The sequence below is a fragment of the Cariama cristata genome, unplaced genomic scaffold, assembly GCF_000690535.1.
Source record: "Cariama cristata isolate BGI_N322 unplaced genomic scaffold, ASM69053v1 scaffold37626, whole genome shotgun sequence".
Taxonomy (NCBI): Eukaryota; Metazoa; Chordata; class Aves; order Cariamiformes; family Cariamidae; genus Cariama; species Cariama cristata.
Genome location: NW_009621018.1, coordinates 16,734 through 28,524, shown reverse-complemented (window position 1 = coordinate 28,524; position 11,791 = coordinate 16,734). Strand labels below are relative to the sequence as shown.

The 11,791-nt window shown below is 39.7% G+C and overlaps 1 protein-coding gene across 1 annotated transcript in view; it reads left to right on the top strand.

The window, feature by feature from the left end:
* Positions 1–5,481, top strand: part of SLU7 (SLU7 splicing factor homolog (S. cerevisiae)) — an 11,885-nt gene extending 6,404 nt beyond the window's left edge. The window contains exons 8-15 of the mRNA XM_009701807.1: positions 6–87; positions 1,530–1,597; positions 1,801–1,940; positions 2,944–3,105; positions 3,563–3,667; positions 3,862–3,936; positions 4,192–4,296; positions 5,302–5,481. Of these exons, the coding sequence (XP_009700109.1) occupies positions 6–87; positions 1,530–1,597; positions 1,801–1,940; positions 2,944–3,105; positions 3,563–3,667; positions 3,862–3,936; positions 4,192–4,296; positions 5,302–5,481 (917 nt within the window). The remainder of the gene's footprint in view (positions 1–5; positions 88–1,529; positions 1,598–1,800; positions 1,941–2,943; positions 3,106–3,562; positions 3,668–3,861; positions 3,937–4,191; positions 4,297–5,301) is intronic.
* The last annotated feature ends 6,310 nt before the right edge of the window (positions 5,482–11,791 follow it).

Here is an 11,791-nt window from a genome sequence, read left to right as displayed (position 1 = left end):
CCTAGATCCAAACTCTGCTTATTATGATCCCAAAACAAGAGCAATGAGGGAGAACCCGTATGCCAATACAGGCAAGAATCCAGATGAGTAAGTTAAAACGGGGTCATGCTTATGTATCCAACAGAACTCTGTTAAAAATGAGATTAATAGTTTTGTATTTTCTTTTATCTGTATGTCCTTTTACTAATGAATCTGTACTCAGTTACAGAGAGAAGTAGTAGTAAACATGGAAATTTTTTTTTTATTTAGCAGCACATTTGGTTTTAGTATAGAAAAGTTGTATTTTAGTAATACTGGCCCTTAATCTTCAAGGATATGTGGAGCACCATTTGGTGTAATGATCTGTACAAGGATTAGAACGCCTTGCTGTATCTAGAGTTGATACCTGTAAACAATAATGATATTTATGTATTTCTGTAACCAAATCTTAAACTTCATCCCTTGTTTGTTAGGAGGCATTCAGCACTGTAAACTAGCATGGAGTATCTGTGGTACCTAACTAAATGCTTGACTTAAGAGCAAGAGCTCCTCATATATTAATGGAGTCTGCATAGAAAAGGTCTGAAAGCTTTGGCATTGTCTAGATAGACAACTTAATTAATGCCATAGGCTGGCTTTTGGCTGCACATAAGGCTGTCTCACTTAAAACCTGAGTCAAGCACTTCAGCTGTGACCCCAGCTTGACCTATGTAGTTCTGTGGACTTACAGAGTAGACAGGCTGTGAGTAGAAACACTTATTCAGAGTACAGTAATTGGATTAGCTCGTTGCCTGAAATAGAATGGCAGTGGCTAAATGTTAGCAAATAATGCTCTTTCCACCTCTCCTTGCCCCCAGCGAGAATAATGCCAGTCAATTCTTTTTTTTTAGATGCAGATGCTTTCACTTCTCTCTAGAGTCATAATTTGACCTTTGTTGAATCTGTGTTTCTGCCACAGCTTTGCAGCCACAGCTTTGCAGACTCTAAATTTTTCAGAGTGGCTTTGGGAAGATGAAGAGAGTGGGAAATTGGATTAACATTATTTGATTTTCAACCTGTGTTTCATATACTCATTGTGAATCTCTTCGAGGGGTGTGCAAAATGTAGCTGAGAGCAGTGAAGCTATTACCAGACTTTAACTCAGTAAAATACACTGGGTCCAGGCAGGAGGAGAGATTCAGAAATCCAAAAGCTGAGGATCACTCTGCTGGAGTATCACCTACCATTCATGCATATTTGTTGTGCAGTTAGAGCCAGGTTTGAGTCATGGTGCTTGCTATACCAGACAGAGCTCCAGGTCTGTGTCATAAGTTGTTTCCATGTAAACATAGGCATCAAGTATTCTGAGTTGCTATCTAATACTTTTTTGACTCTGTGGGGAACCTAGACTTTCATTTCATGTATTGAGTTGAATGCTCCTTCCTCTCCCTCCATTCTTAACTCTCAGGGCATAAAGGAGAATTTTTACATTCCTGTTGGTGTTCTATGATTGTATTTAAAAGGAAATCACATTGCTTGAATGCTAAGAATCATATTATTCTTTTCTGCAGAGTTGGTTACGCAGGTGACAACTTTGTTCGCTACACTGGAGATACCATTTCAATGGCACAGACTCAGTGTAAGTGGGTTTTGGTTTGTTGTTTGGGGTTTTTTTAAGAAAATAGACTTAAAAGACGTTAACAATGCTGCTTTCTTGCAAAAGAGAAATAAATCTTTTTAGATTGAGGCTATCCTTCAAATTACTACAGAATTAAAGATTGTAATTTGAATGCATCTGTCAGTTTAAGAATAAATATTGAGTGAGACCTCTTGTCTACACAGTGTTTGCTTGGGAGGCTTATGACAAAGGCTCTGAAGTTCATCTTCAAGCAGACCCTACCAAATTAGAGCTACTTTATAAATCCTTCAAAGTGAAAAAAGAAGATTTCAAAGCACAACAGAAAGAAAGCATCCTAGAGAAGGTAATAGACATTTCGTTTTATTTAATAAGAATTCTGTGGAGTTTGAAATCTGGGTCTTGGGGAACAAGTAAGGTTACTAATGCTATGTGAAAACACATCAGCTGTTCCTAGCAGCTTAAATTTATAAAAAGATGTTTCTATCTATACACACTATCTCATCAATTGGATTCATTACATTATTTAATATATGAACCTTTGAAGATCTGCTGATATTTCTTTGGATTGTTGGGAACTCTTCCTGTAACTGTCTGCATTTCTCCAGTGAAAAATCTGACAGCGGTATGTAGGAGGAGTATGAATTTAGATTTTTTTTTTTTTTTTAATAATACAAGTTGTTGAAAAAAAATTCTTTTACTGTTTAAAAGTGGTATCTTTTGTAAAATACCCAAGTAGCTGTCTCCCCAAATTATTTTTAAACTTGTTCTTTTCTCTGAAATGTGAAAAGCAGAATTTTCAGACTTGAGTTTTGGGTGCAGTCTTCTAGATAAATATTTTATATTTTGCAACTGGTTTCTTGGACAACTGACAAAGAACTAAATAACCCATTTAGATTCTAACTTTGTCAGCATTCAAGTTTAGAGGGAGACAGGAAGTACTGCTCTGGTTATACCAGAGCCTTTTCGTTTGGTCTGAAAAGTTTTCCTGCTTTGCTTGAGGAATACCACTGTAGTAATCCTCCAGGCATTTAAAAAAAACAAACAAACCAACCAAAACCAAAAAAAACCAACCGAACAAAACAAAAAAGAAGGAGGAAAAAAAAAAAAAAAAAACACCAGAAAAAAACAACCCCACCCCCCCAAAAAACCCACAACACCACAATGGCCACAGGAGGAGATGTATTTCTCTCTTTAACTGTTCACTAAAGATTAAGCTGTCTCCATCCATTTTTTTGTGTCTTCTTCAGAAAGTACTGAAGGTGACGTTTTTGAAATATATGTAGTTAAACATAAAAGGTGGGGTTTTTTTTCAAAACTATTATATGTCATTTCTATTTGCATTTTAGTATGGAGGACAAGAACATCTAGATGCCCCACCAGCTGAACTGCTGTTAGCTCAGACAGAAGATTACGTGGAGTACTCTAGGCATGGAACAGTCATCAAAGGACAAGAGAAAGCTATTGCTTGCTCTAAATATGAAGAGGATGTAAAGATCAACAACCATACAGTAAGCCCTGGCTTATGTTAAAATTATAAAAAAATTAGATTCCTTCCCATTGGAAGGGAATGAGGTATGGTAGGATACAGTACAATATAATTAATACAGCAAATAAATTTCTCCTGTCTCAAATGTGACGCTCTCCCTTTTCTACTAAGGAGGAGTTTCAAATTGTCATGGTTGCAATGTGAATTTGAGGAGTTGTGATGGCAATCTTAAACTAAAGGGGCAGTTACTGCATTTCTCTTTGCCTTTGAATATGAGTTGACCACATCCTGTTGCTTTTCTCTTTTTTTGAAACTACCTGTAAGGCTAATGTAAAACTGCAAAAGTATTTCTCATAACTTTCCCTTCTGGATTGTTTGAGTAATTTACTTATCAGGATATAACCTCGGGAATAAATTGCAGCCTGCCTCTAATGGGAGTATCATTATGGACGTAACTGCTGTGGTGTCTTCTCTTGCAGTGCATTTGGGGTTCATATTGGAAAGAAGGCAAGTGGGGTTACAAATGCTGCCACTCATTTGTCAAGTACTCATACTGTACAGGAGAAGCTGGGAAAGAAATTGCTGTAAGTATTGTCTTATGTGGTCACTTGGAAAGAGCTAAAAAGCATTCATCTTCCTACCTAAGTTTTAGACTTGTGCTTTTATTTTGGATGTTTGGTTTTTGGTTTTTCTTGTGTGGGTTGGTTTGGGTTTTTTTGTCCTTCCCCTTTCAAATGTGCATAGTAAATGGGTATCCTTTCTCTTGTCTATTGTATAGAATACTGAAGCAAGCTTACTGGAAGAGCAGCCCAGGGAAGAAGAACACATGACAAAACCCAAAACACTGATGGAGGTAGGTTGTTTCCCTTTCTCAGGAAGACAGATATTTTTCCCCTGCATTTTAAGAGATGGAAAGATATGTATAACTACAAATTTATGTAAGTCATAACGAGTCTGAAAATTACTAAACTGCGTTTTTAGATCATTAACATCTGTACTGAAAACTAAGCTCTCAAATAGCATTAATAGACCCTTGGGATTTAATGGCTTGAACATTACTAATGTTTGCAAGTTGAATCTTAACAATAGCTGGTTTTCCACCTTACAGATCCATCAAGAGAAACAGAAAGAGAAGAAAAAGAAGAAGCACAAGAAGAGCTCAAATTCAGATAGTGAGGGTGAAGAGAAAAAGAAGCAAGAAAAACTTAAAAAGGTGCACTATATTCTCCAGTGGATTTTTGGCAAAAAGAACTTGAACTATATTTTACAATGTTGGTTTTATGAAGTCTGTAATGCAGTTCTTGTGGTATTCTGTGGGATGTTCTTTGATGCTAATTTTGAGCTAAAGCAAACTTAAAATGTTGTTAGATGTTCTGAAGTACATTCCCTATTTCTCAGGCACACATGCAATAAATACTTAGTTCTGGAGGACTTAGTTTAGATGATTTAGAACACTTCCTGTCTAGGCACCTATTACAGCTGTAGATCTATAAAAGACATTGCAGAACACAGTGATTTGTATTGAAAAAAGATGGAGAGATCAAAGGCACTGTCAAAGCTTAACTTAGCACTTTTTATCCCAGACTTGGGCCCAGTCTCACAGTTGATGCAGTAAATCCATCCACCAAGCTACCTACTGACTGCTGCTGAACAGCCCCTCCACAAGCACAGCAGCCTGCCTCTGGATATTCGGAGTGTGAAACTAATGTTAAACTATGGTTAATCAAAGCATTGTACAAATACAACTTCTTTTCAGTAGCAAGAAGGAGCAACAGATGTAGTTTGAGAAATGGGATAACATGCATTTCAAAAAGCATTGAAAAAAAGATGCTTCCTGACAAGCACTGGGGGGAGTGGGGGGAGTGGAATGGCACAGAATACGACAAACCAACCCAAACCCCTAAGATCACATGCTTGCTTATCTGCTTTTGTACTTGCTGGATCGTGATTACATTTTAGGTAAAGCCGAGGAGTTTCTTACTTGACTGTGGAAATTGGAAAGAGATTAAAGTATCTGGTTTGCTAAATACCATTTTACCATCATTTTATGTTAAACACTGAAAAATGAGCATTAAATGAAGTGCTGTAGGTGGGCCAGACAGATGTGCATTGCTTATCCTACCATTCTGCCTGCTGCTTGTTCATTGTATAATGAACAATTTGTATCTAGTACAAACTTTCATTGTGGAGTTTCTTTTTTTCTTTGCTTTTACTTCAGGCGCTAAATGCAGAAGAGGCTCGTCTTCTCCACGTTAAAGAAGTCATGCAGTTAGATGAGAGGAAGAGACCATACAACAGCATGTATGAAACCAGGGAGCCAACAGAAGAGGAAATGGAAGCCTACAGAATGAAACGTCAGAGACCTGATGATCCCATGGCCTTGTTTCTTGGACAGTAGTCATGGTGAAAATCATTCCAATGCACAAGACTTTTTTCTCATACTTGTTTACAACTGTAGTCACTTGCTTACCTTCCACGTGTCTAATAAGTGCCAGAAATGGCAGAGACCTTTTTTTTTTTTGCATCAAGGAAGTTGGTGAAAACTTCTTTCAACAGACACAAGCAGCAGTCCAATACTTAGAGCAATTTTATATGTGTGTGTGTATGTATACATATACAGTCATAAATATATATACACATATATATAAAAAATTATGTGTATAGATAAAATACATTCACCTACTCTGTAATTTCTTTATTGGAAAAGATCTGATACTGGCTGGAATTCTAGGTTTGTTTGGCCAATACATGAATGAAGTCATGCTACATTCAGTAAAACTGACTACTCGCAATGGTCAGCTGTTGTCACTTAATATGGAACAAAAACTGTTGAAACAAAAAAAAAAATTGATACAGCTACTGGAGCCTCTTATTTTTAAAGGGAGTTGCCTATCACATGGCTTTAAAAGGAGAAATAGTTTCGTTCTTGATCGCTTTGCAGTAAGTATTTTGGAAATGTAAAAATTGATTGCTTTGTACAGTGTTTTTGTTAAATTAATATAAAGGTCTTAAATGCTGTCCAGCCTTTTTAATGAAGAGGTAAGGAGAAGCTGACTGTAGAGCTTTTAAATTCTTATTCTGTTTCTGCAGATGTTAAATACAAATTTCAGTTGCAAGTTGGTTTTCTGTTTGATAACAGTATTGATCTTACCCTTACAACTTCCAGAATCCTGTTACGTGAAGTAATAGCAAGTGTCAGGCTCTAATAACTTGTGATAATGTGAAGCAGCATCTGCTTTGTGTTTGGCAGTATTAGTCCTTAAACTGGGAGTTTTCCTCTTTAACTACTAAAAGTTGAAGAAATGAGCGAAAAACTTCACAGCATGACTTTAGAGTTGGAAGGCTTGATAATTATATCTGGTACGGCTTAAACTATCTTATCAAATATGGCTTTTATAACCACATTTAATGTGGTTATATTAATGGTAGGACTGGGAGGATTCCGTAATCCTGGCTTTTCTTCTTAATTTTAAGAACCTGACTAGAATTTCCACTTTCTAAGAATGAAGTTAAAGTTACTGGAAGAAAATGAAACCGTATGTTACACCTGTAGCATGTTGTACCTGTAATTTCCACCTGTAAAGCTGGCTTCCTTTTTTTTATTAGGTTTTCTCCAATTCTGCTTCCCCTTTATTTTTGTTACAGAAATACTAATTCTGAATGCAGACTTTCTTATAAGACTTATAAATGTGACTGTGGATTTTTATTTTATAAAACTTGATTTTAAAATCCTCCTAGCACTTGCAAAAAAATATAGGCAACTAGTGAGATCAAAGATCTGGGGGTGGAATTGTTAATATAACCAAGTACCAGGAAGGAAAAACTTTAAAGAGTAGAAATCAGCTTTTGCAGAAATTGCTTTTATGTTTTCACAATGTGGATTTAGACAGTCAGAGGGGGAAAAGTATTACGCATATAGTTTTCCTTCCACTACTAGTGACTCAGTTCTAAGTTTCCACATCAGCTCAGGTCTTGTCTTTTCTAGGTTATGGATAATTTCAAAGGAAAACTGCTCTTTTCCACAAATAATTACATACAATAAACATACATTTAAGTGTCATTTGTGTGATTTCACAACTGCTTTGAGGACTGAGTATTTTAATTTAGCATAGATAGCTAATAATGGAAACTCTGCATTAGCCTGCAGTGTAGTTCTATACTAAAACTACCTGCAATGTTCTCATTGATGATCAAAATCTTAGGTTGAGTATTTACTCTGTTCCAGCGATTCTCTGGTATGACTTGAATGCAAACTGTCCTTGGATGATTTTTCTGAATTAGCTGACTTGAACTGTAAACTATTATTCCTCTCCGGGCTGTAACATCTGAAGTTCTGGCCAGCACGCCTCCAGCTGCAGAGATAGATAGCAACTGCTGTTGTCTGGTCGGTGCCAAGTTCTGTCTGAGGGAAGATGAGATGATAGAAAGGCCCATGTTATCAGTTCCTTGAGCTATTCAGATACCTTTCTAAAAGTAGCAGAGACCTGATTCTTTATAAAGGAGGAAATTCAGAAATAACACTGAAAAGAGCAATTTAGAATGAAGAACAAGTAATTCACCCTCTCAGCAGCCTGTAAAGTTCAGATTTAAACTCTTGTTTCCTTATGTTCCAAGAGAAAAATGGGGAGAGAGTTAAAGGTGCATGTATTTTAGAAGCCAATATAACATGTTTAGTGCTATAGGCAGATCTGTTTATTACAAATAAACATACTGAATTCTACCTTAAACATACTCACATGGATGGATTTACTTTCCAATACCTGAAGACAAGACTGTAACTTACTTTCTGGCATGCCCTCTCTTGCTGTGCTGAGAGTGCACCTGTGGGGAAGATGGACCAGTGTCCTCTCTGGTGAAACAGAAAGGCAGCTCCAGGGGAAAAAGCAATTATTAGCATTTTATTCAAAATACAGTTCCTTGAGCTTGTGAATGATGCAAAGTAGATCTCGTCTGGATCAGTCTCAACAGTTAAAGGACAAATAAAGCTTAAAACATGTTGTCCTATTTATATCATAAAGGTTAAATGTTAAAGAACATTGTGGATCTGATCATGAGGATTAATTTTCCTCCATCTGCTTCCGCTTGGATTTGGCATGCAATGTGACTGTGCGTATCCAAAGACTGCTTCCTATTGCACATTTTTTTCCTTTCTAAAATGAGTTCGAAACAAGTTTGTAGGCTAGCTTGGACAAAAATTGAACATACAATGAAAATGAGCGTACTCTAGCAGAGGCAGCTGAAGTTGAGAACTCCTGGTTTTTGCATGCACAAAGATAAGAGCGAGGTTAGAGGAAATTCCTTAGCCTGGTAACAGATGAGTCAAATTCTCAAATCATAATACAAGACCCTCCCAGCAGAATCAGGGTAGCTTTCTCTGAATCTTGCCCGTGGCAAAGCTCAAAACTTACTTTCTCAACTCCCTTTTCAACAATTGCTTCAATTGCCTCATTTTTTTCATCATGTTGAGTTCTGGTTATCTGAGGCATACTCAGTCTGCAAACTGAACTAGCCAGCTGATTTGAAGACATTTGCATTTTTAAAACAAGTAGATTAAAACATTCTCCTTTATTTTTTGTTGAAAAGTTTAGCACTCTGTGTTACCTTTCAAGGCATGCCAGAAGGTAGTTCTTTTACTGTCTCCACACTTCTTTGTAATTGGATCTTTATGGCTTTCCTGAGTGGGTTAATGAAAGAGATGTACTGTTCTATGCAAGTGTAATTGTTTTAGGCTGTTGAGGGATCAGAAAAAAGCAGGAATGATAGCAATTAGTTAAGGATGAAATGGAGTTCAACTTTTAGGCAAAAGAAAAAACAGCAGAAGAGACAGGATTTTCTGTGCCCACTAGTGCCAAATGCAACCCAATAACTGCAGTTTTCTGTACCACTTTTGGGTATAACTTTTAATTACTTCATTCAGGCCAAAACACCTTGTCCTGAACTATGTGCAGGCAACTCCCCGTTGTTCTGTTAGCACGCCTGTTTGCATTTACTTTGCCAGATGCAACAAAGAAATAGAAATACCATTCTAACTTAAACTAGTTATTTTACATGAAACAAATTTGTTTGTATCTCTTAGATGGGTAGTAAATAGCGATGATTTTTGCTTCTGCAGAATACCAGTGCATTTCAGACCTCAGTGGAACAGAGCGAAAAATTCACTTTGCCTAAGAAAACCTTGCTCAGTGGACAGATTAGCAAACCCAAAATTGCCAACCTACAAAGTCTTAGAAGTAATTCCAAAGCATTTTAGAAACAGGCTCCACCCAGCCATTCATCTGCACGGCATTTGGATCTAAGCATACTCCTTGGCCCGTTGCTCCATCAGTGGGACTTTTTCAGGTGCATTTACAGCCTTACCACGTTTTCATATGCATTTGTTCTCAATTTTTAATATAAAGCTAGGAACTACAAATTTGTCTCCAACGCCACCTCGTAGCAGAGTTTTAACCCATTACTGCTTTTTATTCACAAGCTGCCACGCCATATGCTAACAGTGCATCGGGGAAGTGGATGCTGGAGCATGAGGCCTGAGGTGGAAGTCGCCTGGTGTAGTGCCCCATTAGCAAGGCAGCTGTCACAGCAGTAGGGGCAAAGGAGAAGTTTCTTCGTGTCGGCGTTGCTCCTGGTTCTGCACATCCTGGTTGGGAAGGGGTTATGCCACCAGCCTCTGGGCTGCAGAAGTCCCAAGCCGGGGGAGGAAAATGGTGCCTTCAGCTGGCTTCGCTCAGCCATCCCTTCTTGCTTTAACAAGTCTCATGCTGTGGGTATGTGCAGAAGCAAAAGCACTGGGCTGCAGGTTTTAACACCCGAGAGGCAGCGTAGCCCCACAGTATATTCTGCCAATACACTAATATTTTCTCAATGTTCTAGGAATAGCTGAAAGACCATTTTTAGCAAATTATCAATTCTCTGAGAACAGATAAGCCAGCTGTAACGCAAAATGCTCTGCTTGGAAAGTGGTAGCAGGAGAGGGGATTTTATCTGTAGCTATTACTGTCTGCACAGGGTGTTACTGCTTGTGTGCAATGTAAGTAGTTTTTCACTCATCTCTGGGGGATGCTGCTTTGCCCTGAAGGATAGAGGCACTGTACCGTGACATGGGTAAGTGTCACTGGCTTTTCTGGCTTGGGCAAATGCTGCCCATGTCCCCAGGTACTGGCATTGCTGATGATGATGCTACAGACTCCAGAAGTGGGGCTGGAGTTTTTTGTATTTTGGGAAATACAAGGCATTTTCAGAAGAGTCTTTTCTTGTATAACTATGTTATTAGATGCGTGGGCAGGAGCCAATTGTGGCAAGTCAAAAAGATTGCTGAATTTTGCTTTGAATTGGAAAGTGCATGAGACAAAAGAAAAAACCCCAACCTTAACACATCTTCTGCACTGTGCTTGTGGTGGCTCACTGGGGCTTGGGCTGGTTCCCACTTCCCTGTTCCTAAAATAAGCTCTATTTATTTTTATCTTAATGGGTTGGGACTGCAGTTCCTAAGCAGAGCTAATGGTCTCAAGGGCATCCTTTAAGTTTAAACAGAGATTTGACTTATTTTTATGGGGGCTTTTGGAGAGGGACAATCACTCTCTGAAGACTGCTCACAGACTTCCAAAGTCCTTTTAGGCAGGGCAATAAAAATTACTCAAATCACAATTCCACACTAAGCCAGGAGGCCTGTTGGGTAGAAAAACGCTTTTTCTGTCCCATTAGTATCTCCCAAAAAAAAAAACCCAAAGCACCTACACTCATCTTTGAAGAGAGGTACACTTTCATTGCCATTGCCCAGCGCGATGGGAAGGCCGTACTTTAGGCTGTCTCCAGCCTCTGGGTGAACTGCAGCTGTTTTGGCATTTGCCGAGTCATTTATTTGGTTAGAACGTCACTGCTGCAAGGCCGGTGTCTGTAATGGTGAAACACGTTAGCGCTCAGAAAGCAAACGAGGGAAAATCCTTCCTCACTGGGACGCAGGCCCATCCTGCCGTCCTGGGGCAGGAGCCGGCGATTGCCCACCTTCAGGCACTCACATTTCTCACCCAAAAAGTGCGCACGGGTGATAGCGGAGCTAAAATTACACTTTTTACTCTCTAGGTGCTGGATGATGCACCTTTCCCTCGCCACACCAGCCACGTGTCCCCCCAACAAGCTTTTACCGAACGGCTGTAAGGCCGCAGCGCGTTGTGCTGGGGGTGCCGGCGGGGGGACAGGACCACGCCAGCCAGGAGCAGCACCCAGCACCTCCCGGGTGGGTGCGGGGGCCATGGGGGCCGGCGCGGGCGGAAGGCTTTGCTGTGAGGAGGAAGGAGCACAGCAGGCTCCAGCAGCCCATCCGCAGTGGGAACCCACACCCCCAGCCCTGCGGGTGTCCTGGGGGGCTCTGCCAAGGCGGACATCAGCCCGAGCAGCTCCCCGCGCTGCAGCGATGAGCTGCCTTCCCCATGATCAACGGTGGAAACCGCGTTCGTCGCAGGGAGGCTTTTGCTAAAAAGCAGCACAGAAGGACGTGGTCTCTTGTAACGCTTCTAGCTGAAACAAAATGAACTGAGAACTGAGTCTCAGGGCTGCTCTGCTTCACTGTGAACAGGCAGTTTATTTATTTAACAAAGTGTGCTGCCAAACATGTTCTCCAGCAGAGCTGTCTGAGACCCCGGGTGAGCTCAGCTCAGCATTGCAGCACAAACATATTTTCCATCTGCCTGGCAGGAGCTTTCCAGCGTTGC